Source organism: Danaus plexippus (assembly GCF_018135715.1).
Source record: "Danaus plexippus chromosome 3 unlocalized genomic scaffold, MEX_DaPlex mxdp_30, whole genome shotgun sequence".
NCBI lineage: Eukaryota > Metazoa > Arthropoda > Insecta > Lepidoptera > Nymphalidae > Danaus > Danaus plexippus.
In genome coordinates this window covers 732,631-760,514 of record NW_026869845.1, presented here as the reverse complement: position 1 = coordinate 760,514, position 27,884 = coordinate 732,631, and the positions used below count along the sequence as shown (strand labels likewise).

Genomic DNA, 27,884 nt, shown 5'->3' with positions numbered 1-27,884 from the left:
ATTGTATCATGAATGGTGTCAGCGCATGCGCGGGGTCCCCGCTTTTTTAGATATAAGCGGTAGTCAGTACCAACAACCTCACAACTTTGGCGGGATCAAGCGTACCGCAACAGCCTAAAAGTTATAACACACGCGCCTAGTACGTCGCTGCTGTGATCTCTAAGTTAAAAAGTGCATTCGTAATACACGCTACCCTTCTCAAGGTGAGTAACTTGAATTACACCAAGTTTAAGATATGGTTACTATTATTTTTTTTCAATTAGTTTTTTTTTTTTAATTTATAATACGAACGTTGAATGTTTTCGTTCTTAAACAACATTTAATTTTTTTTTGTAATGTTATTCGGATATCGAGTGTTAAGTTAGAAAATGTTTTCAAACTTTTAAAACACAATTCAACTAGTAATACATAATGTGATTTTATTTAGTAATATTTCTACAATATGTATTTCAACCTAAAATGGGCTTTCGTCTACCTCACTTCAATCTCTAATTGGTAACCCTTGTGTTAACTTTTCTAGTTACGTTTGTTGAAGGTTTCATTGTTGGATATTAAAAAGGTAATTTAATACAGACCATTTTTCCATAACATAAGTAGGAAAAAGTTAATACACTTACTATAACAATAAAATATAGGTATATCTCGTTTTTAGGTCTTCAGTTATAATTTTATGTTTTCAAAGGGAAATCAAGTGTAGTGGAAGTTGTTTATAACGTCACGGACTTTAGTTAGTAGGTAATAAGATAATGTATTTTAATCATGTATGTATATCATATATATAATTTTCATTGTCTATACGGGATCATGCGAAAATACAATAAGAGTAATTTTGAAATAAAATTTACTTTTCAAGATTCACTTCAAACCAAATAAAATAACTCGCTGCAGATATAATTACAATGAAGCTTTTAGATAATTAAAAAAAACGTAACAGTCTCTTAAAAATTTTCTGTTATAAGTTAAGTTTGGGTAGGTCATATTTTACGACGTAGTGCATATTTAATCTATTTTACATCCTTTTATTTTATTTTATCTATGGGTCGTTAGTTATGCATGGTATCGAATTGAAACCAAAATCACAATAATCAAAGCCACTCCTTGTGAAATTCGATATATTTGTCAAATTCGGGGACACATAACATATTTAGATACGCGTTCATTTTGATGCTATTGTGGATTTTCTTGTTAAATTTAACAAGTAACGTCAAGGTAATACATTAAATAACAGTCTTCATCGAATTCGGCCTCCGAAATTTTTGTAATAAAACAAATAAAAAGTTATTTAATACCCAAATTGAGCGTTTCGCTAAACTTTTCATAAAAAATGAAACAATTTTGTCTATGCTTTGTTCTTCTTTACGCTTAAAAGTTCAAAACAAAACTTAAAAATAAAAAAAAAATTGCTCTCGTCGAAATATTTTCGAAGTTTGTAGTCTATTTGGGAGGGTCGTAAAAATTGCTTATTAAACTCGGAAAGATTGAAAAAAATTAAAAAAAGGAAAACATTTAATACTTATTTCAATCTGCTATTAAATAGTAGAGCCTGTTAATTCCATAATGATAGTGGAATAATTACAAAGCAGGACACATTAAAAAAAGAAGACTACTTTCAATAAGACTAAATATTTCTTACGTATATCCAATAAATATTAAATTCCTAATTTTTGCTAAGTATTCAGTTATTTTTTTTTTCAGTTTTTTAATTGGTCACAAAATATATTTTATCATGCTTATGACATGTGGATGACGGTTTAATATATTTTATCAAATGATGTGTTATTGCTTTTAAATTTGAACAGGTATTAAATTAAATAATTTCTATGTACTCGGAAATGAAAAAAATTTTGTAATCATAAATATTTAACTTAGCTACAGTTACCCTCACTTCAAATTTGTATTATCATACTGCGTACTGCGCTATTTCAGTTCATCATACATATTCCTAATAAGTATTAGTAAGAAAATGGATTTATCTATGAAAAACTAGACATGCTCCGTTTGGTGTCTGACAGTGCAAACTTATGGTAAGAAACTTAACTATAGTCATTTCCATATTATTATTATCATGTTTGTCCTATGACAAAAATTAAAGTTTTAAACCAAATTCATATTTCCATACGTTTAGAGTTTAGTAAATTGGAATTCCCAAAATACATTATAAACGATTAATTTCTTATTTTCGGGTTAGATTTTAATTTCATTAAACTTGTGTTACCTTAATGTCTTTTCGAACGTCACAAGTTGATATAAAATGCATTAGCGTTAAGTCGTCTCTTTGTACACATTTTACATGATGCAATTAAGATTTTCGCATTCCTTGTAAATTAATGAACATAGTGAAAATTTTGTTTCGACTGTGAGATATTTAAACACGATTGTTTACATTGAAATAATAATTTCATACAAAATATATCATTATTTGTTTTTGCTCACAACGCGAGTCGACCGCCTTTATTTTTTATTCATTTGAATTATAACAGACAGCTGACAGAATGAAATTATAAAATTAATTGTAGGTCACAGTTTTCTGTAATTAAAAAATTCTGAGAGTGACTAATCGATTCATAAAAAAATATATGTACTTATTTTAAAGCACTATAATTGTGACTGACATTTAGAGTTTTTTTCTTAATATATTCCTAAGACATTTAATAAAATACTTAAACCACAATGCATTCTGTGATAAAGGAAATGATTAACGCTTTATAGAGAACTTAGCAGTTTACGCTTCAAATAGTCCTTTGGCGAATTCCTCTCTCTGCCTTTTGAGTTATTTGAAATGTCATCTGTATTACAATTGGGGTCATGCTAAATGTGTGTATTAAAACTAAAACAAGGGGTTAAAGTTTGTTGAGCACAAATAAGTAAATGAGGCTTGAAACAATGTTGGATTTCTGACAATGTATGGAATATTAACAACAGTACCTACTGTAAATACTATCTGCGGCGGTATTCGAAATGATAATGGAAAATTTAATATGATATGAAAATTATAAATTATATGTTATCGTTTAATTTCATGAATGCTGAAATTTATGTACGTTACAAACACTTCTCAAATACTGTATTGGTATTTATAGTTTTTTGTTATATTATTTGTTTGCATACAAACGTTTACAAAAATAATTATAAATTTAATTTGAATATAATTCGGGACGGACTGTCGCGAGATGCAAGTTAAGCAAGGGTTAAATTACATAAATGTTAAACAAGTTTGTGTCAAACCCAAGACTATTCTGGGCGACTCCCATGAGGCTTACAGACTCCGAGGGTTACAGGTCCCTTGACATCTGAATCTATAAGATAGTCCATAATTACTGACAATCAAAATCCAGTTAATTTGATATACAATAATTGTCACTGGATTGTTACGTAACACAATAAATAGATTTAAATTTAATATTATTGGAATCTGTAGTCATTAAATACAGATGTACTAAAACTGAGAGTGATTATGTTCGCTGGTGAATTTATTTGAAGCGTGTTTGTTTTTGTCGTTATTGTTACATAAAATTCAAATAGACTTAGTGAAAGGGAATGTGAGTTTATTGTTTCATTAATGAGTTTTAACCAAAACAAAATTGCAGTTAATGTTTTGACGTGCCAATAACAGAGATACAATAACAGAGTTGATAAATCCTCAAAAAGAAAACATTTTGGTGTGGCTACATCATAAAATATTTTGTTTACCAATGGCTGCTGTACGTTATCAACGTTAATAATGGTTCTATAGCCCATGAGTACATCCTTTGATGAATAGAAAAACAATCAAACCTTAATTTTCTCAAGCCGTTCTTCTGATATCATCGAAATTACTAATAAATAGATTTATGAAAGATGGAAATCTCTGCCACATTTCAAATCATTGTTATACTGTCGGGAAAATATTCATACCGATCCAAGGGTTACTTAATTTTTTTCCCCTCAAGTAATTTGCAGCCAAGTGTTCGACCGAGGTTAATCAATTACTTGAGTTTAGAGGATTAAATAGTTGGAAATGAGAAAATTGTCTAGTTTTTTTAACGTTGCTCGTTCTATCAGTAGGAACACTCATTCCGCACCTTTCTTGTTTAAAAATCTCAGACTGCTATTTAATATATTGTTATGATAAACAAGCCAAATAACGGCTAAGTTAACTGATACTTATTGCAAAAGTTTCAACGTAGCTTCGAGTTAGGTAATGCTTAGACTTTTCCATTTTAACGTGTGACTTTTTTCCTTTTCCATTTATGATTATGTAAATATTTTCTATATCTATTATTAAAAATATATTATACGCTGTTCTCCGCTAAAATTTATTTTTGAAAGGACCACGAGGAATACAATAGGAAATAGCTTTTCTTATTCATATTTTCTCACGTCTGTAAGGCCGATAGGATTTACATGTTTTGAAATAATGGATCAAGATATTTCTTAATAAGTTTAAATATACATCTTTTTACTTCATAATTAACAGACTTTCAAGAATCGGTTTTGTGGGTAAATAAGAAATCAAGATAGACGAAATTAACTTGTGCAACTATCCCAAAAAGTAACATATAAGGGACATGTGTAATGGGTTTACGATGAGATCGTTTTTGAAGTGCGCTTATTCAAAAACGCAGCTGACGCTATGTGACGGTATATGGCGCGTAAAGCTGTCATCGGGATTTATTGCTTCCGATACATAAACAGTTTTTATATATCCATATAATTTTTAAAACTAATTCGAGTATACTAAAGTGTTTGCTATGAAAGTGCTTTATTTCTCTTTATTGCTTTATGACTTCAGTATCATTTTTCCAATATGTCAAGTAGATGGGAACGAAAGAAAAGTTTTATTTGTTTCAATTTATTTGAATCGTGATTTTTTAAACGAGACTTTAAAGTTGTTATAATCTGTTTTTGTGGTTAAATATAATGTATTTGATAATATTTGATTGTTGTTCACACAATTTCATATCACAAACAAATGTTATTAAAAAATTATCGTTATTTAAAAACGTCTCTATTTCCATGGAGTAGCCGTATCTAGAAAAATAAAGCAGTCCATAATAATAGAGCCTAGCCATTTAATTTTGTTTAGTTTGTATATATGTAAGATGTCCAACGAAAATGCCCGCAGGTCATGGGCTGATAAAATTATCTGAACGAAGTTAAGCATCGTCTACAATCTGCTAATAGTAATTTTCGTCAACTCCATTACCAACATATTTTGGCGTCACGGATTATTTTTATACAGAAAGTAAAGTAAAATGAATATATATATTATTTTAAGTCTCATAAAAATTTACGATTTTTTTTACGACTACGATAGTTTGTGACCATATCTATGTATATAGACGCAAAACACAAGCTATATCTTGTATAAAAAAATGTCACATTTTATCGTAATGAGCGCTTTTCTCCAAATAGCTTACGTCTAATCTTGCTTTCACAATCCTTCCCCTTTGTGACGCTCATTATCCGTAAATATGGCGGCTCTTAGGTCTGGCATTAAACATCTTTTTACATTCATTTAAGTTATCTTTAAGGACATCCTAAAATATAATAAAGGCAGAAAAAGTTGTTGCGAAAAGAATGGATGTTATGAAATGCCATTTATCTCAGTTTTCTACTTGTTATTTCTTCCAATTTAGTTTATTTGATGCGTTGTCATTGTGGTTTTTTTCTGCATAATATCATGTATGTTTCTTGTACAATTGACGATATTATTACATATTTTATTTAACAAAAACCCTTAACTTCAATTTATTTGCATTCTACTAGATCCGGGCAATGTGCTTTATTGCCGCAGGCTATGATTTATAGCTGTTTACTGTAATAAATCAGTTTTATTGACTTAATCCAGTTCCTGTTCGAGTTTTATAGGACCCTTTTAGTTTACAAGAACCTCTAAACAATACTCGATAGTGAAAGAACAAAGGCTATTTTAAAATAACAACAACAATAGCAATATTTCATCTTTTGATATTTTTATATAAAAGTTAGTTGATTTAACGTTTTTAATATATTTTTCAAATACTTATAATGTATTTTGTTATTCTAATGAGCATTAGTTAATAAGTGGAATAGGAAGGTTTTAAAAATACGAGTATGTCACTAAGTATAATTCGATCTCAACGAAATAAAAGCGAAATTTATTAGTTTATAACTTCACCTTCATCCTAATTGATCACAAATCAATGTGACAATGGAAAAAATATCATATAAACCCGACATTGTCGAAAGTTTCACGTTTCAAGTGATATTCATACTTAAAACTTTTTTAATTAGAATTAACCCAAACTAGGCTTGCACTAAATAAAATGTTCAAGAATCTCGTTGTTTGACATCCTATAGCAAAGACATACAGTAATAATTTTTTGTTCACTATTGTACTTGTGTCTTATGACGTATTTTATTTTATAAATATGAGCCTGAGTAGTTGTGATTGTCCTACGAACTTTATTATCAGTTACAGACTTCAATACGTAATGGATGATTGAAATAGAACCATCTCAATACAACCTTATACAATCTTGGAACATTTTTTCATTCATATAACAATAAAAATCCAGCCGCTGTCAGATGAGAAACGGGTGGTCTGCAGAAAACAGTTTTTTCTTCACTTGAATACATCTGAAATGTTTCATAGAATGTATTGTTTGACTGTTTTTATTAGCCGTCGCTTCGTATGCTTCGTCTATGTGGACTTTTTTGGACCCGAAATGGGTTAGTACTGTAGGAACTGTGTCATATATTATCTGCGTGCGTTTCGGTCTAGATAACATTTCAACTTTCCTTTTTGTAAATTAATTATGAATCAAATTAACATCACAGTGGATACACTTATCCGCCTTTTTTTTGTTTGTCGGTTGTTTAAGGAATATAATATATAATAGAATATTCTATATTCTAGACTACAAAAAGCAATTAAAACAGTGGAGAGAGGCGACCTTATGCCTTTATATAGCATTTGTAATTATGATACTAATGAACTTAAAAAGGTATAATAATCTATTTTCCATCATATCCATCGGAAAAAAACTTTCGCCTCCATAACATTAATAGGATACATTACTCAGATAGGTTTCTCGCTTATAACATGTTTTGAAGCCGCGTTAGTTTATTTATTCAAATCAAATTTATTAAAATATTTAAGTTAATATACCATAATACATCATTGACATAACAATTTCAAACCGTAAGTATAATGTCGTTAGGCTTGGGTTAGATTGTGTTTATTATTTAAGAGAGTTTAGACACAGTTTTTGGCTAAACCTGGCTAAGCTTTTGGTATCTGTTTGGTCATTTGTCGTTCCAAACCGCTCACTGCAAGTTGGCATTGCTTCGAACCATTTACTGGAACGGCTTATCTTGTTATTTGTTTAGGAATGAACAAATAAAAAACGGTTAAACTTTTAGTCATCGAGACGTGCCAATATTGTGGTTTACAAAATAAAATAGCAGAAGGGATCAAAGATAGCCTTTGCTGACTCTCGTATTAGGCTTAATATGTTTGTGTGTCTTTGATTTAAGTAATGTTACGTTCGAATTACATCCGAAACCTTTTCCCGTAGTTGAAACATATTTTAAATATTAATAAGAGACATAATTCTACACATACATATAATCTGCAACAATTTCTTTTACTCAAATATGATTCTTATAGTTTGTATAGGTATTTAGAAAATGTTTGACTATAAAAAAAATCAATAATAAGATGCGTATTGCTTAATGTATGAGAAAGATCAGGGAATAACACGGATTTCGAAAACAAACTAAAACAATTCGAAAAACCAGACTGCTTAAAATGGCATACGTACAAAGTGATAGTATCGTGGAAATTACTATTATATTTGAAAAATAATAGTCCACTCGTTTAAAATTAAATATTTCGTTTACGTCTAGTCATTTAATATATTTCTGACATAAAAGGTGTTTCGACTTCACCGTCAAAGATAAAAACAAGGTCTATGGAAAAATACTTATGATAATGGAAACAATTTGCGTAATTTATATTTTGGTGTAGACCAAATCTTTTATGAATCAAAATAATGTAATGTGTATTTAAATGAAGTGGATGGATATTAGATAATAAAGAAAGAAAATTATTCGATATAAATTGAATTAATTATGGAATCATTTTGAAAGATTTTAATAAGCTCGACTTATTAATCACGACCGTCGTTTTAATCTCAAGCAGTTTTCTTTAGATTAACTTTAAGCGTCATTTGAAATTATGAAAAAAAAAAAAAAAAGAAATTGTTAGTAAAAAAGGTCATAATTTAATTTAAACTCTTCACTCGTTCGTTCTGTGATTTATCGAAGTAAAAATATAATTTTCAATTCTGATAAATAAGAGATATTGTTAGTGTTTCTCATTGAACCGTAACATAAAGTGACAAAACAAATATAGCTTTTAAATAGTTAAAAATTATATAAGTTGCTTATTTAAAATCAATCTGTTCAATAATAATTTATATAGATCGGATATAAATTTATCGAACTATTGCAAAACAACTCGCCGATATTAATTTTAAGTAGAGGAAGCAAACCATTCTCTGACGAACTCCGATCAAAGCTTGGGCTTCGTAGTCCAAAAGTTGGATCGAGTCTTCCGATAACTTCTGGATGTGAATCGTTTACAAATCTAGATATCTGGTTTTGGTGTTGGATGTTGGCAAGGCATTCCGCGGCAAAAGTATTTTCAATATTGTTGGAATCTCTCTTCGCTTTTCCTGTGTTTTGAAACGTGAAATTCTTCCAGAGTCGCAAACTTTTTTCATGCTTTTAAGTAATATTTTTCTTCAATTTCAATATATTATTTATGAAATTAATTTCTGATTCGTTTGAGTTCGTCATGGATATAATAAAAATGATCAATGATCATTTAGTTTCTGAATAGATTGGTTTTGGATGGATAAGTGTATGAAGCGATCGCTTTTGAATGCTCCGCTCAATATGCTCCTGTCATAAAATTTCCACACATAGCTCTTGGTCATAAAATAAAAAGAATATTATTAATTCTGAATCATATGATAGTGTCATTATTTAGTTATATATATCAGTAATGGATTGCAATTATTATACACGTTAAACATGTTAGCGAACGAATCAAAGCAAAGAAAGTAACGAAGCTATTTATTTGTGAGAAGTCAATTTTATCACCAGCGGGGAGACCGGAACATACAAGTATAGACGTATATGATCAACTCTGAATTGACAAATCTTTTTTTTATTTATGCTGCGGCTTCCTTCACATTGGAACCATTAAATATTATGCCAAAGTCATGTTTTTTTATTTATTGAACGAATTGATAAAGTTTTATACTTCACCGTAAATCTTAAATATTGTGTCACAGAAAAACATATATATACCTACATATGTCGTAGCGAATAAATAACTTGTCAAAGTTAAAGCATGTGTAATTAACTGAGCAAACACTTATGGATGTAAGTGTTTTATTATGAGTGACATTTAAAAATATTATTAAAACGTGTTGAGCTCGATTGTTTCCGCCATGATAACACTCTAGTTTTATGTTACCAAATGGAAAAATTATACAAATGAGTGCATTGTGGTTATATCCTTTATTGTTACGACTTTCGTCCTTCGTGTGACCGTCGGTTTGAGATGCCGTAGTGTCCATTATTTTGAACTTTTACCCTCTTTTCATAGTACAATAAAATTATCATAGAAATGATTGTGGTGTCCACGTTACGGTTTGTACATAGGTGGATATTTAGAACAGAACATTTAAGATGCGTGTTTTTATAGTTTCTATGCAAGATTAAATTTTATTTTATATCAACAAGTTATAAAAATATATGAAGAAAATATGTAATTTTACAGTAAGAATTAAAGGTATTGTTAGTTCAAGGAGTGTTCGAGTACCTTTAATAGTGTTTCGTATCAAACATTAATCACGACAGATGCAGAGTCATCACTAGTTAATCAATTCACCGTCTGATTTATAGCACAAAGCTGAATACAAAACCAGTGAATATTGAAATTTGCTGAATTTTATCAGACTCGCCTTGACTGCCGGTTGTACATACTCCTTCAACAAATAACACAATATAGGTACGCTATTTTTCATTAATGCAATTGGTTTTTTTTTCTTATTTTAATAATAAAATATATCGTCTTTTATGTTTGACATTAAACGCACTATTCACACATTCATATAGTTTTTATCGGCAACATTGAAAAGAGTTTTATAACTTTAATAGTTGCGATCGTTCTCCAGGGATCTAAATCGGGATTTGGCTTACATTAAGATATTTTTGAAAAGCACTTATCTCATTGAAATGACTTCGAAACGACAGCACTTTCATCTTCAATTGTCTTTATTCCAAAAATAATATAGAGAAGAATTTAATTTTTATGAGTGTTATAGCTTCATAAGGAATAATATTTTTTTAAATAAATGTAATCATGTAACTCAATAAATGTTCAGTATAAGCTTGGAGTTCACGATCAAGAATTTAAAAGTCCGAGTCATTAAGAGTTATGGAATTTTTTTTTTCATCTTAGTGATGAATTGAGTATTAATTACTCAAACGTTTAGCACCTGCGGTAATAAATTTGGTTCGAATCAACTCTGTTTTATTACTTGAATAATATTGAATTCTAATTTTAAATTATTTATATACAATGAACAACATTTAATATAGAACGTGAAATATATTTTTAATTTATAAGATAAAATGACTTGTTTCTGACGTCGTTTCCAGAACATTCTACTGAACTGTCATCCTCAACAGACTAAATAAAAACCTGCCTTTCCGCAAAAACTCAGACAATATGACGCGAATAAAAGACAACCTGAGTGGTTCAAAATAAAAGAAGCAATAAATATAATCTATGTCCTCGTTTGTTGATATCTCAAAAATAATCAAAAGTCATTACCAGACGTGTCGTCATACGAATTGTTGTATATTATCGTCGCTTTAAATATTTAATTTAATCAGCCTTACACAATCCTTTTTCACCAGATTGACAAGATAATTTTCAATTAAACAGAAATTGAGGCATGAAATTCTCGTCATATTTTGGACGTTCCAGAAGCATGTCTTTGATGGTTGAATTAATAAAATTGTTGCTTAATAAGATTAGTTCATGAAATAATATTATAACTTATATTCTTAATATTCTCACGGGTATTAATTTAGGATTGTAATTTATTGTAGGAGTTGTTCAAGATAGCGGGGTAATTGCTAAATGTATGGAATCCATTCAGCAATGTCATCGTCTGTGAAGTGTGAAGTCTCTCGTGTTAATTTTCTGTTCTGATTAATCAGGTTCCATGCAAATTTCATTAACTGATTCCAAAAGCAGTAGTGAAATCTATTCTATGTATGAATGTACAAGCGACTTCGGAGTAGGTTTTTGGTAATACATTTAATTTTTAACTTTTTATCTTTATAAATGTAAATATTGAACTTGTTATGACAAATGATCCCTTTGAAAACTTTTTACGGTTTTGTTGTGACAATTGGATTAAAAGTTAGGGCGTAAAGATGAAACAAATTTGTTCCTTTTTTGGATTTATTCTTTTCTTGTTTTATATATTATACGTCACGCCAGAAGTATTTTCGGTCAAAATCTCTGTTAGATATAACTATACATATACTGTTAGCGAATGATTAATATTTGATTAAATTATATATTGGTTATATAAAATGTCATTGTATGCGTGACGTCTTCATACGTCGCCTAATTAATATTCAATATCTGTCTTATCCACTATGTATTTGTGGGTCAATAGTTATATATAAATTAAGATTAAATTTTGATTTTAGAATAATCATTTTCAACAGAATAATTGGTTCTCTAACTTAAATTTTCCGCCAAAACGAAGCTTTCATAAACGTAGCATTTTGATTGCCTATATAATACGTTTAACTTCGACATCTTTTAGGATTTTCGTGCGACTTAAATTCAGAATGCCTGTTTTACGCACCTTAATCGCTAATCTAAACATTACAGAGATATAAAATTTCTTGAAGACACAATGTAGGCTGGCTTGTATTACCCCTTTTTAAAGTCGTGTTAAAATCAAGGCACGTACATTCAATAATTATGTGATTAAACACACAGCAACAAGGTTAACGATAGATTGACAATGTTATGCTGAACATAACTAATTTTGTGCACATTGTTTCAATAATTGCTTTGAAATCAAATCGATTATATGAACACTAGACCAAAATTATCTTTGGATCATGTTTTGATAATAATAGCTTACACACTCGTAGCATATAAAGAGTCGTAAAATACGATTTTACAAAAAAAAAAAAAGTCATATAAAGTTTTCGCTTACGGGATCGGTAAGGCGTTGGATTCACTTGTAAACTGAGGATGAAAAATTTGCATACAATCCAACTTTGTGATAGTTGGTTGGTTGTGTACATTGTACAATATAATAAGTTGGTTGCGGTCGAGGCAATTGAGATGTGACAGGTGTAATTATCGATGACTGTCAAGTCAATCGCAGATTCAATCTCACACTAAACCACTAGACGTTTGACCGTATTATTGTACTGGTCATACACGGTCTGGACTATAAAAGCGTCCCTTTGATTGAGAGCTATTCTGTTAACCTGAGTGGTTTATTATTTGGTGCGCAATTAATTGTTTTTATACCGTTACCCTGATCAATATATCTCTAGTTATTTATGTGTAAAACAAGTGATTCACTGCATATTGAAAATATTAAAGTGGTATGGTGACTGAAGTAGGTTTAAGATTTTAACATTAAGGCATTTTATCTGATTACTATTAAATATATTTTATTAAGAAAGAAAGACAGGAATTTGTCCCTATATCTATTGGATTCGACATATAAATGAGTATATTTTTTGAAAAAATTTTGATACTGTTATGTAACATGGACGGACGTCGGAAAAGAACAAAGAGCCTCCATATTCATTAATGAATATTTAATATAAAAATGCAAAATTTTCAGGTCCGTATAACGGAAGATATAAAAGTGTATGTTGTGCAGGTGTTCCAGATACGACGAAGCACCAGCCAGTCTGAATTGGGTCATATCAATCATTTCCTTTGCCGAGCACGTCATAATACCCGAAATTACATTTACTATAGCATTTAATATTGTTGTAAATTTTATATGAATAACGTTTTCGTGTATAAAATTCAGTTATCAAGTTATCTACATCCGAAAACTTCCCCTCAAAACTTCAGTCAATAAAGTTGCCCATGATATGTTGACGTATGATATACTCCTAAGACTTTTTTATAAAAGTCCATATTGAACTGTGGCTTAGATAGCATAGGTTTATATATAATTATAATTTTTGTAAACAATAAGACGAATTGATATTATCTTTTTAAATCTGTGTTACGAGTCTTTATGTGTCACTGAAAACATTATTATCTGTTCGATAATAGAATATAAATCAATATGAAATTTTTTTGTTACAGATATTTCCTTTTCTTTCTCCAACAACACAATATCTAACTAAAATGGTGAGTCTAGGACTAAGTATGCATATCACTCTTGTAAAAGCATATCGCGTTAGTCAAAAGCCTTCATCATTAACATGGAATTGAATTTAAAGAGACGAGACGCTATATTCTCAGCTTCGTAATATATTTTGGAGGAATTTACACTTAAATTTTTCATTCAGTATAAAAACCTTGTATGTTATAGGAATATTTAAAAATGTCAGTTATATATGTATATTAACTATTCATAATTTTTTATTGCTTTAAATTTTTATTCAGAAATAATATAAAAAATAATTTAAAAGCAATCATTACTAGACTAGGTTTAACACATTAATTGGAACTTACAATCTATATTTATAACTTTGTGTTTTCTGCAGTCACAGTTTATTTTTGTATTAATTCCTCTACATGTGTAATCTTTGATGATCAATAAAAGCGTAACATATATAAATACGTCACATCGTCTGAAGAATTAATCTAAAAAATATGCCATACATTGCAGCTCTCGCATCATTCGCTATCCAATAATTGAGTTTAATGCCAAGCTAGGTATTAAAATTAATATTATAGAACGTTAGTGAGGCTCTGATTGTGTCCATCCTGCCATGAAGGGATGAAAGGAGGATATATACATTAACCACAATTTACAATAATGGCGCCTAATTAAAACATCGTTAAACAAATAAAACGAAGCACGTAAAATTATATTCTACAAATTATTAATCACGGCATAAATATTATTTTTCTTTTGTTTTTTTTTTTTTTACATTCCACACAACATTTAATCAAGGTAAGAAAAAAAATTAAGTGTCTTTTGTATTGTGAAAATGAAAAATCTTGTTAAGTACACCAAACTATATAAAATCTCTGTTATTATAATTAATAAAAACACAAGACATCTATTGCTGTTATAAAGTAAAGGAACAATTGCCTCGACGGAGTTGCGAATCACAGCTAATGCATTTAAATACAGAGTCACATAGTGATCGCCCGAGGACAGTGCGTTTCGGTACAACGGATGTAAACGGATCAAAGGCTTTATATGACAGTTTTAATGTGGACTCAAAAGAGTACTAAAGTCCTCACGCTAAAGCTGTTCACCAGCCGCGATATGTGAGCGTTAAGACCAGGGAGGACGCGACAGATTTGAGGCACACGATATATTTCAGTACAAATATGAATCTAAACCTCTGGATAAATTACAATATGTATAAATCAATATAATTTGTTTATTGTAATAAAAATGTCTTTGAGTCACACAAATTTATACATACATAACTTTTTATTTAAATAGATATTGTATAAGAAAATTAAAATGTTATACTACTTACTACCTGTATGCTTCATTGTAGCTGGACATAAATTTGCTTAGAATCTGACTTAATTATCAGATGTGTTGTCTCATCTATTACATTACTAAAACAAATTTTTGGTCTCAATATTTGTGTTCAAGTTTTTAGCATTCGTCACACTTATATCTTTAATATGGCCTCAACTCCTCAAACTATTATCGAATGCTTGAAAGTTTTACGTCCAAGAAAAAAACTGTCTTGTAGTTAATGTAATAGTTTATATTTGTCCACACAAGCTTCAGAAGGTTATGTTAAGGATGACGCGAAGAACGTCATGATCTGAACCCTTTAACGACAATGTTACCTTTTATACTCTACTACTATACATGGTTGTCAGTCCGAGTGCTGTTGAGATAAAATAGTTCAGCTTCAGTGTTGCTTGGTGTAAATCGCAACGTGTAAACGCAACGGTCGTTCTTCCAGATGCATCTCCATTTTTTCATTGTACTATACTGCGTTTGTCAAACTTTAACGAGAAATGACACTGTTAATAATATCATAAATAAAAATTTCACTTGTGACAATGATAACCATTGACAGGATATTATATTATGGTGTGCGTTAGAAACAATCATTTTTAATCATGTAACCGTCGTAGTGATCTAAAAGTAAGTACATTTAACTCAGTGATAGAAAACGTCTGTGAATAATGTTTAGGCGAAATTTACTTGCTCTGCAATGTTTTAATCCGAAATATTATCTATTCTAAAAAGAGTGGTTTACGATGTCTTCAGATACAATAGCTCAAAGGAGCAACAATGAAATGAAGTTGAATCACGAGAACGTAATTTGCGATTATCATAGGATAATAAATTTGTTAGATTTCTATTATTCTTCAAAGGGAATGGAATCGTTGAAATTTTAAACCCGATTACTGGCAACAATTGGTGCCTCCAAATTTTTTTATTTTTTAAGTATTTTTTAAATATTGCTATACATTTATATTAAAACCCTCCTTATTTGTGTGGAGTTTCCGAGACGTAATTCGCAAAAAGTAATCTATCTTATCCTAACCTTATTGTGTTTATCTTTTAACTTATCTGAAATATGTTGAGGCGTCTTTTGCTTAAATGTTTTCTCTTAAATGTCCTGCAAATTGTTTGGTTTTATCTCTCTAAACGGCTCAGCGGATTTCGAACAATTTGACATTTTGACATGACCTCTAGGTCAGGAACAGGGCTTTATAATAAAGATTTTAAAATAAGTGTCGAACGATATTTTCATTGTCAATACAATAAAAGAAAGTGCCCATTCAAAGACCCATATTTCTTTGCTTCATTTAAAAATATATTTATCTTAAATAACTCACACAAACTCCAGGTCTTCAGTTTAAGTAAAGATAATAATGTGATCTAAAACTTTCGCGAGTCATTTAAAAAAAAATATTTTTCGCGTAGTAAGTCCGAAAAAATAGTTTTTTTTTTTAAAGATAATAATGTTCCTAATCATACTAATATTATAGAATTGCATTAGATTTACTACAACCAAAAATTTAATAATACAAAACAGATATATTCGCATTTAATTTAAATAATGTATAATTTGTTAACGTTTCCCCAACAGGGCGTAATAAATTAAAGGAGTTTGCTGTAGAAGTTCGAAATACAATGAATTTAGAAAAGATAAATATTGTAGGAAATGAAAATTCGTCTACTAACAGACTGGAGCATAATGAGAATTCGAATGTATCATTTTGCTCATTTCTTACTTGTCGTGAACTATATTTAACTCAACGTTATAACAGAATGAAGAGAAATGATTTTCATATTTCATAATCAATTTTAAAGTACATCAGTGAATACAAATACAAGAGAGCAGAACTTAATCTCATCGAGATCTGGTTCAATAGAAACGTGGCTATCTAAAATGTATCAAGCGATGTTACAATATCGAGAGATATGATGCAATATAGATTCGTAGTTAGGAATGAGTTTGGTTAGAGATCCGGGTATAAGCTTATCGATAGAATGATTACTGACACACAATGTTACTACTTTTAGATATCGATAACAGGTTTAATCGATGTCAAATTAAATACACTGTAAATAAAAATACCTTAGTGACTCATATATTTGTAGCTTTAAATCCAGGTAATAAGGCCTAGTGGCTGCCCTCCGTGAAATCTCATCAATATTAGTCTATTTCCGAAGTCTCTTTTATGTGATACTTGTTGCTCAAGTTGTGGTTCACTTGTTGCTTACCGTGCAAAAATGTTCATGTGAGTTTATAAATATAGAGTAACAAAAAACATATATATATCTCAGTCCAAGCAACGTAAGCTATATTTTAGGAGGATTACGCTTTTATCTTTGACTTGTGGAAAATTTATGTTCATATGTATATTTAACGTAGTATCCATTTAGGGATACAGAAGTTATATGATAAGAAAATTTTGTAAGAAAAGGATTCTAACACATGTAAAGTACTTTGTTTTTGGGTAGAAAAACGGTGTATTGTATATTTTCAGCTACCTGAACAGATTTTGTCGGATTTTTCAAACAATATAGACCCTTTTGATTATTTGAACATTCATTGTTAATATTCAATATAACAAACAATCAATCAATGCAAAGTTTCAGACGATCATAGACAATAAAAGCTGATGATGGATCGGATGCTTTAATTTTTGTTAACAATGTATTATAATTCTCTCCTTTGCCTTTCATGTATTTGCTAACGTTTATGTTAAAGAAAATATATAAAATATTATTAGTTTGATCAATAAATAAATAAAACCGTACAAATATTTCAGTAAAATCATAGTCGTTGACTGAAGCCTGAGTTCGGCCGTGAAAGCTTTAACACGTTTTTTTATTGTTGTTATATATTAAAACACGTTTTGGCAGCCGTTTGAATTTTTTTTTATTTACACCACGAAGTTATCTCGTTAATAACCTTATTGCTTTGATTACAATATTTAAGGTCGTAATTAAAAGTGCGAAAATTCAATTCAAGAGTAATGAGTTTTATGATCGACTTTCATAAGACTTGATTTGAAAATCTATGGAAGAATTTGATGGTATAAGTCATAAGGAATCTAATTGTTGATATATTAAGACACATATTCGTATATGTACAAAGCAATACGTGAACAAGAAAGCAAATGTTAACGAATTAATAGATAATACAATATCATATTTCAAATATAATTTATTTTATGGTAAATTTACTGTATATGTTTATAACGTCAGCAACGCATTAAATTTTTGTTTGGTTGTATACTTACGTAAATCAACAGCTTCTAAAATTAAAATAAGTATAAAGTTAAACGAATTATTTTCCATAGATTGATGATGAATACCCAAATTTAACTTATTTTAGTTATGGAGTTTTAAGAGGCAGTTGTTAAGAGCGTTATTCTAAAACATGTGTCACGTCATAAAGCGTATTGTTGTAATGTGCTCAAGGTTTCCCTACAGTCAAAGTGGAAATGCGAGATGCATTCAGTTTCTGTTGCATTTAACTAACTTTCACTCTCAAAACCATTTAAATAAGGATAAACTTTACCATAATATGTAAGGCTAACTCTTAAAAAAGAAAAATTATATTTAGAGCGAATCATCTCTATTAAATCAATTGGTTTTACTCTTTTTTCTATAAAACTAAAAAGCAAATGCGATTTTTATTTGAATAAATCTGGATTGGTAATAATGAGGTTTGTGATATAAATTGTCAATTGCACAGAACACGATACAGTTTAACTTTGAATCAAAATATAACAACACGTTCTCGGGTTTTCAAAATTAACTATAAATTTAGTGTACAGATCGTCTATAACTAGTTCATCTCGTTTTACATTAAAAAATATAGGTCAATACGATTACTCTTATATTCATAAACGATTTTTCGGTGTGGAGATTTCGATTCATAATTTAAATACTGAAATCCTTTTTCTATAAAGGAACTTCGTTTCGACGAGCCAGCGACATATAAATATTTTTCGGAATAGTATATATTATATCTAATTAAAAAAGGCTCTGTATTTTATTGAAAGCACGATACAACAAGACGAATTCTTTAGCTACGTGGAATTGTTTCTCTATTTATAGACATCAAGAGAGAGACGCTGAGTCGTCTGGAGAATTTAAAAGCACAAATAAGACTATATTCAATCACGTCATATCGAGTTCATATAACTTTCATAAATTTATGAGCCTTGTTCCATGACTGCCACCTGTCTTCCGAACGTCAGACAAGTATTATCTAATGGTTGATTGATGTTAGGCCAAAATATTACGTCGATACAACATTATAATATTTACAATGTAAATAAAATAAACGAATTCATGTATTGGAATGGTATGTATGTTTATTTATAATGTAATGATTATAATTAAAAATGTAATAGATATATTTATACTTAATGCAATCTATTATCAACGACAACGTAACTTATGATCCGTCTAGTTCCTAATTGTTTTATTTTCGTGATTTTAATTTAAACATTTTATATTAATGTTTAAGATTGTCGTTTGCACTGCTGGGACAACATTGCAGTGACCGTTTGCTTCTTTAACTGCAGCCCTCTAAATTAAGTGTTTGCATTATGTTAATCTATTCATTTCGGAAAGTTTGTTCGCAATAATTTTACCATCATAATAATATTCGCAGTTGTATTCTCTCTCTTTTATTATACAAATTTAAATAAAAGCATAATTAAAATTAATACAGTGTGGACTAAATAATACAGTAAAAGCTTATTTAGAATCTCGATTATTAATTTACATGAAGCAAAGGGTGGGTTTTATGTATTTCATAATGTTAGTGACCGAAATAATAAAGACACTATTAACAAAAGTGAACAATGTAAAATTGCTGTGTTTTTTCATTGTGTTACAAAGGAGAGACTCGTAAACAAACCGAGTATACTCAGTCCTGAGCAAACAGTTCATAAGGAAACCTCGAAAGAAGTACTCACTTAGCTCCTCTCATGAGCATGAGAACTAGACATGTGTTGATACTCGCTTCGTTACGATTAATTTACCATTAGATATTATTTAGTTGTGAACCCGATTTCGTTCAGTGAGGTAGAAATACGACATTTAATGTAGATTATGTAGGTTGTAGGTAAAACGTGACTGTATTGACATACATAGATCTGTTTTCTGGTAATAAATTGAGTTACCTTTTTAGAGAGTATAAAAAAAGTACTGAAAATTAAAGAATAGAATCTGAAAAAAAATAAGTCTATTCTAAATCTCAAGCTTTTAATATCGGTATTCAACATGTCTGTTCTTATCTTTAGAGTAATCAAATAAGTATGATATGTTAAAAATATTTGTATGCAAGCATTATCCTTATGACCAGATGTGGTGTGCTGTCTGGTGTGCTCTGATGATGGCGGGCAGCGTTTGGTCAGAGACGGTACCATCTACCAACGGCCTCGCGCAGCCCATCGACTGGGCACAACTTGATTCGTCCCTACCAGATGATGTGAGTAACAAATTATATGTATATATAATAATATCCTAAATCTTACTTATGATGAAACGAACTAGGAAAACGGCGTCTTAAATTATATAATTCGTATTTAAATGTTTGTATGTTATAAATATAAAGATCTGTCAATTTTAAATTATTTTATATAGTACTGTGTAAATATGACTACATATAATATAAATTCAAATATTTATTTCGCATTCATATTAATGTTAATAAAATGTTTAGTCCATAGATATTTCATATAAAGAACCATTTTGAATATTTTGTATTAAGTATGTTTATTTGACTAAATGTTGTCACTTTATGCATTTGAAGTGCTAACATTATGAGGGAAACGTGAAATTTTTACGATCATCGCTTTATCTTATTTACATAAGGATTTTCTTCAGCCATTACCGATTCTTTTTCACAACCACTATCTTCGAACATAACTGCCACCAGCTGAAGTTATCCAGTATTTTTACTGAACTGTTCTGAAGCCATTTATATCGCAAACGTAAATTTTTATAATATAATAGTTATCGTCTTATAATCTCATGTAGCAGTCAACCCAAATCATTTGTCAAAGTTATCGTGTGATTCCAAGTTCCATACTCCGATAGACAAGGGTTCGGTGTAACCATTCTATTAATTACTTCGATCTGTGACTTCATAAATATCAAATTGTGTTATGTGTTACAGAAATATAATATATACAATGTATTTGACATCAACTCATTACATTTTTCCCGTCCGTTCAACTCAGTGAAAAGCCTGTACAATCTAGGTATAGAGTAAAAGACGAATTGACGTCTAGAAATGTATTATTGGTCCCATAAAATATGTTCAAGACAAAATGTTATCATTCGTTTACGTTATCGTTTGATTAATAAATATTTATTTGAAGAATAAAACATTATATGTCATTGAAGTTTAATGAGACCAATTTCGTTAAGAACTTCGTACTTTGCAAATTATATTTAATTTACTAACAACCTTTACATTTCTATATCCTGTCTATTTGTAAGAATTTTACAATATATAATATTGATCCGATTGGAATAAGAGACGCGATTGGTTATGGTATCGAAAAACTAGGCCATAGTTATGTATGTGAAGCAGAATGACTTGATGTTTTTAACAATCAAATACGGTTGGTAAATACACAACACATCTATAGTAATTCTGTGCATTGAGATTTGTTTCATTTAGACATTGAAAAATATTTCGGTGTAGGGGCTCCTTCATCAGATTATTAAATACTCTTAAGATTTCAAACAATTCTTATCCATTCGAATAGTGGGGAATAATTAATTTTGTTACAAAATAACTTAACAGGCGCGGATCCGCAGACTATTGGCGTCCCTTAAAAATATCTTTCATGTATGGCGGAACTTGACTAGAAGAAAGGTTAATTAAAGTTCTTCACTCAGAGCTAGTTACGGAACTGTTTTAGAATTCTACCCACAAAACTTGAGTTTCAGTACAAAGTTCTCAACTACACTTTAAAAAGACGATCACCGCTTTAAGTTTTGTGTTAAAGTGCACGGATAAAATATATATATATTTTTTAGGAAAGTGTAGCCTACGCGTCACCTATGGGCGGCCGCTATGCCAGCGCACCGTGGGTTTACCTGTTGGCTGAAGTACCGAGAGACACGCAGGTAATATAGTTTTAGCGAGAATCGAAATTACAATTACATTGAATGTAATAAAATCAAACACGCCATTTATCATTATAAATAACGGAACTTTTGCAAAACGAAAAGTTTCGTCACGGGAATTATCGCAAATTATCATACTCATTCGTTGAATCTTTATATTATGAATACATTTTTTTAACAAACTATTCTGCACGCTTTCCAAGTCTATGTAAATATGCACTAAGAGGAGTAGATTATTCAAATAGAAATTCACAGCTATTTATTCTTGAAAAATGGTTTCTTCTTTCTCAGAATTTGTGTAAAGTTGTATCTAACTTTTGAAACTAGAAGTTGTCAATTCCGATTTTCTACTTGCAATCGCTGTATTTATTAGCGCCGTATAATTATCTCATCGTAAAGGACGAGGCTCTCGTATAATTACGTCACAGAGTTTAACAAATGATTAGATACTGTTGATATCAAATTTAAACGTTATATTGCAAACATAGAGTATAAAATTATATAATGGCTGTAACTCAAAAACATTTCCTTTAAATTTCACTCTAGAATTTATGTTCAGAGGAAATGAATGCATAGCGCACAACTTTCATTCGGACAACATGACGGACTATTTTGCTTGTAAGCGTACGGTGAATAAAATATGCATGGAGGTTTTATGTGAAGGTTATATATATGGTGTACAAAGGTTTCGGGTAATGAGCACATGCTACGTAACCGGCGCAACCTGTATGTGTCCGTTAACCCCGCCGTGGAACTCTTACAACGGGAGGCTTATAATAACTATCTCGAGAGACAAGCTCACGCCAACCGAGATTTCCTCAACTGCGTTGGAAAACGAGGTTAGAATATACAAATTTAATCGTATGTTTAAAAATAAATACTCTTAATCAATTAAATTTAATACTTTTTTTCCATAGATCCGTGGAACAGTCCTGATTGCAAACTGATGAATTGAAATATCTGCATAGAAGACGGTCGCCCGTGATCTGCGAGTGCTTTATAATTTAATTAATTGTTAATCTCACATTGTTACGAAATAAAACATTAAAAATAACTTTTACATTTCATTCTACCCCATTATAAAGAAACGTTCGAATGTCACGATGATGACTATTAATATGTTTATTAAATTATTGAACCCGTAAAGGGTAAATCGGAACGCGCTAAGCGTCGTATGCCGATGTTGTCCATCGACCTGCCCATGTCGCTGCTCCGTGAAAAACTGAACCTTGAAAAGGAGAGAAAAGTCCACGCTCAACTCGCCGCGGCCAATAGGAACTTCCTCAACAACATCGGAAAACGTGGTAACATTTATAACACATTCAAACTGTGCGATACACTCCATTTTGTTCTATTGTAATGACAATTCCTTTTCTTTCTTCTCTTAACAAATTTTTACCACATATTATTGATTGCATGACAGTTATTACTAAATGTTCAGCTAGACTTACTTGTAGCAAATTTTACTTTTTATATTTCAGGCTGGAGAACGTCCGAGGGAATGGTTAAATATTGAAAAACAATTAAATCAACTCTCTCACGTGTTGGGTGCGATCTCAAAATTGTTATGATGGCTGTTGTATAAGATTTTGTTTTCTCTATAGTGAATAGTACTGCTAATAAAATTTTATATATATATATTTCATTAAATTTTAAAATATTACTATACTTTGTATAATTTATTAATATAACAAACTTATTGTTCTTATTAATAGCTAGTTGTTGCTATAAATTTATGATATTCATGTCATTAATAAGAATTAGTTCATAAGGTTATTATTTATTACCAGAAATGTTACTTAAGAAATTGAAATAAAGGCTGTTTTAATTAAAACTCGATTTTCACTATGTATGTACTTACCCGTAATCCTTTTACAATAATAATAATATATATTTAAAGTATTATTCAAATAGACATATGGCGTACCTCAGTATTGTTCCTAACACTTTAAAACAAGATTTATTTCAAGTTTAAATTGGAAGACTTTGGTATTTGTTAGTAATTTATTTTGTTACCGTCCCATAAATTCAAAGTTGGATGAGAGTTCGATGAAATGTTAATTAAAATAAACGATTATATTTTAGTAAATTCCGAACTGATTTAACCAACACAAACAAATATCTCCGTCTTAATTAGCAGATTGTTTTGATACAAAGCAATTGTAATAAAGATAAATATTGGTATCATATGTGGTTACGAAAGTTACGGCCAACAACGATCTCATACTCGCTGTAGGTATTTAACTGGACTTACCACATAAATTAACGAATAAAGTACACACGACACACACACATACACACATACACACACACACACGACATTCCGTTAATTAGCCATATCGTTGTCGGTTTCATTATTGAATCATACATTTGTGATTTTCTATCAAGACGGAGACGATTAACAGAATAAGATTCACGAAAACTAAAGTCCGCTCGACGCTATTAGTATGGTAAAAGAAAAAAAAAAACTAAGAGGATTACACAGACCTAAAATATGCGAACACATACGTCGCTAGCATTATGCAAATGAAACTAAAACGTGAGCACAGATATGGATTATAATTAGCTGTTTTAATATAATTTTAAATTAAGATTTAAATATAGAATTTCGTTGAAAAATTTATTTAAGTTTTGCGTTTTCTTCTCTCAGAGATATCCGGATCTTCGCGAGGGTCGTTCTAGACCGAAGCGCAAGATGCCGTCGCTGTCTATCAACAACCCCATGGAGGTGCTCCGTCAGCGACTCCTGCTGGAAGTGGCTCGTAAACAGATGCGTGAAGCCAACCAACGACAGGCCGTCGCCAATAGAGTCTTCCTACAGAACGTTGGCAAACGAGGTGACTATCGAAATTGAGATTCAATGTATAATGTAAAAGAAGCCATAACGATAACTAAAATTTTAGCGTGTATTCATTTAAATAAAACTGAGATTTTCACATATACTACGCGTATTTTATTAGTTCTAATTTTTTTTTCATCTCGTCTGTCCGTGATCTCGGTTGCTGTGTAGGAGGCGTAACGTCGGGAGTATGTAGTTATGAAATAATAAAAAACGCGTAGTATTCGAAAATTTTGCTTCATTTATATATAAGATGTCATTGAAGCAAATGTAGACGACCATATAGCTTCAGATACGATAAGAACAACAATTACATCCTTAATTCATCATCATTATATAATATTTAGGAAATGTAGGTCCAATCTGAACACTCGTCGAAATCTATAATATTACCTTAATGACGTTATAATTAATATCTGGTATCTCATAAGATATTAGATCTTTTGTTTGTGTTTTTATTTAATAAATAACGCAATTTATTGGCAAATTCACACAGATTACCTAAAAATTTAATAACATATATCACTTGAAAGAATTTAATATCATAGAATTAATACGTGAAGCGAAATCTTTTTATCAATTTTTTAAAGGAATTACTGAACTGTATGTTTTGTATAACACATTGAAGAAGTGCACAGAGCCATTTTGTTAAGCCAAAATAAAAAAGTAAAATTAAATCAATTCAATAAATCATTACACATTACCATGACATTGCCATATAATATATCATCTGTTAAGATTCCTCAATGTCTATTGTCACGAAATGTCATACTTCATGACATTTCTATACAACTATTGAATTAGAATTAATCAAGTACTTATTGTCGACTATTCGGAGATATTTAGTGATAATAATTGCATTCATATATCCAATAAAATATTTATAACTCTAATGATAGTAAACTTTATAAATTATAATATAACTTGTTAAATTTTTTGTCTACGTTTGCTCTTGGCCTGTGGTAATGGATGACATATAAAGGTTTTACTTCCCGCATAATTCTGGCTTCGACATCATCCACCAAATCTTTGAAGACTGCTGATTAAAATAAGAAATGAAGGATTGATATTACATTTATTTTTATTTTAACAAAAAATAAATTAATGAGAAATTATCATAGTACAAGTAAAAAACTTCTTGATTCACAATAAAGTCCAGTTAAAAAAATACGTATTTTTTGTATTTCAATAAAAAACTTTTCAAGAGCAATTTCGACTTAATTAATAAGCGTAAATTGCTCGGGGATCTTTTGGAAAGTATTTTAATTGTGTTTAATACAATTTATATAATACAAATCGTTTTATTTACCAGGTTTTTGGGGAGATTCTGGGTCCTTTCGCTACGACAACTAAAGATTTTAGTTCCGCAAGTCAACCAATAGACTGCGACAACCACAAGTCACCCTAAGAAGAACATACCTGACAATTACACGGTTTATTTAATATTTAACAGAGCAGTATTATTTTGTTGTTTTACTTTTAAGCTATTAATTTAATAATTAAAACATTTTCCCTGTCCCTGTCGAAATACGTCACGGTCCTTATATTTATTTTTTTATCTGTAGGCTTGTTTTGTAGTGAATTCCTATGAGCTCGACGTAATTAATATCTATCATTATATATATAAAATCAAAGCTTAATTAGTGTAGATAATATTTTGTGCCAAAATATTACGTTTTTGATGTTTACACCTAATTTAGTTATTTATTTCTATAAAAAAAATTACTAATAAAATAATTAAAACCCTATAAAAAAATATTCATCTAAATTAATTTTATTTATTTAGATATGTACAGAGTAGCTGTTACATGTAATATATATTTTTTTCATTTCCTTAATATTCGTTAGCTTAAACGTAGGCGATTGAAATTGAAACATTATTACTGTTTTATTAAAATATAAATTGCGTTCAATAAAATCGTTACATTATTATTTATTGTTTCCTTTGCGATCCTTGTTATGATAGATTGAGAAAATCTGTAATAAAAAAAATTCATAACAAAAACGACTTATGAAAATTCGGTAGCCATTTATAATTTTAAAAATGTCGTAATTTACGTTCTAAAAATGTTCGAGACGTTAAACATTCACACTGCTCATTTTGTCTTTGATGTAACGACATTCTAGTTTGCAGAATCAAATGACGTCTTCGAGTCAATATAGTCTCGTTAGAGTAAATAAAAGCGATCCAAGGCTTGGTTACACGTCGTACATTTTCCGAAATAGTAATAAAATTTAATTTATTAGAAAGTTTGTTTTAAATATTACTTGTAAGCAAACTTTCGAATATTTTTTTTATGTCACAATTAAGTTTTTTATGTCTAAGTCATTCCATTATTTAATGCTAACTTGTTCGAATAGTTGTTTTATAGGGGAATCCAAAAACCACGAAGGTTACACACGTGTTACTGTGGTTGGTGTTATTGTGATAATATATGTCCATACTACGAAATTACTATTAAACGTAGTATGTATTAGATTGTTTTTATATTTAGGGAGACTTATAAACCAGCACTTTAATAAATAAAAATTCTGACATTGGCATAATGTTTCACAATTTCAGTGTGAATGAAGCCAAAGCATAAAATTAAAAAAAAAACAATTTTATGTTCTCAATTTAAGAGGCTTAGAAATTAAGTACGAAGTGCGACCTAGAACATAGTATTGAAACAAGAACAGAAATTAACTCATCCCTTTGTTGTGACTATTGACTCTTAGAATATTCATTTACCTGGAAATTGTTTCATCTTCTTGTCATTTGACAACTTTGTACAGATCAATAATGATAAAAAAAAAAAATAATAACAAAAAAATATTTAGTCTACTGCTTATTGTTAATAACTATTATGCTATCATTCTACGAAGCAAAATACTGTATACATAGTTTGAAAGATGCAAAACAGCCTTCCATATATATATATATACTTATACATATTTAGGATTTTACACAATTTTTTATTATTGAAACTAACTGACATCTCGATACCTTAATTTATTAAAATTCCTTTAAATAAAACATATATTTTCAGATTATACTACGCGTATTTTATTATTTTAAAAACTACAACTCCCGACGTTTCGGTTACTTCGCAGCAACCGTGATCTCAGACAGACAAAATATCTTCGACTTACGGCAAAGACTTCGATCTATATGCTTACCCCAAAGC

General features: G+C 29.9%; 1 protein-coding gene across 4 annotated transcripts; it reads left to right on the top strand.

The window, feature by feature from the left end:
- Nucleotides 1–89: 89 nt before the first annotated feature.
- LOC116768245 (diuretic hormone 45) lies at nucleotides 90–26,478 on the top strand. 4 transcript variants are annotated; one of them, XM_032658924.2, is made up of 6 exons: nucleotides 90–203; nucleotides 13,415–13,459; nucleotides 20,101–20,226; nucleotides 21,789–21,878; nucleotides 24,529–24,715; nucleotides 26,030–26,478. In XM_032658924.2, the coding sequence occupies exons 2-6, from the start codon at nucleotides 13,457–13,459 to the stop codon at nucleotides 26,068–26,070; spliced, it is 447 nt and encodes a 148-aa protein (XP_032514815.1). In that variant the 5' UTR covers nucleotides 90–203; nucleotides 13,415–13,456; the 3' UTR covers nucleotides 26,071–26,478. The 4 variants fall into 4 exon arrangements, with proteins under 4 accessions (XP_032514815.1, XP_032514824.1, XP_032514832.1 ...); XM_032658933.2 differs by lacking the exons at nucleotides 24,529–24,715; nucleotides 26,030–26,478 and adding exons at nucleotides 23,026–23,182; nucleotides 23,360–23,654; XM_032658941.2 differs by lacking the exons at nucleotides 24,529–24,715; nucleotides 26,030–26,478 and adding exons at nucleotides 22,564–22,717; nucleotides 22,796–22,897.
- Nucleotides 26,479–27,884: the final 1,406 nt, after the last annotated feature.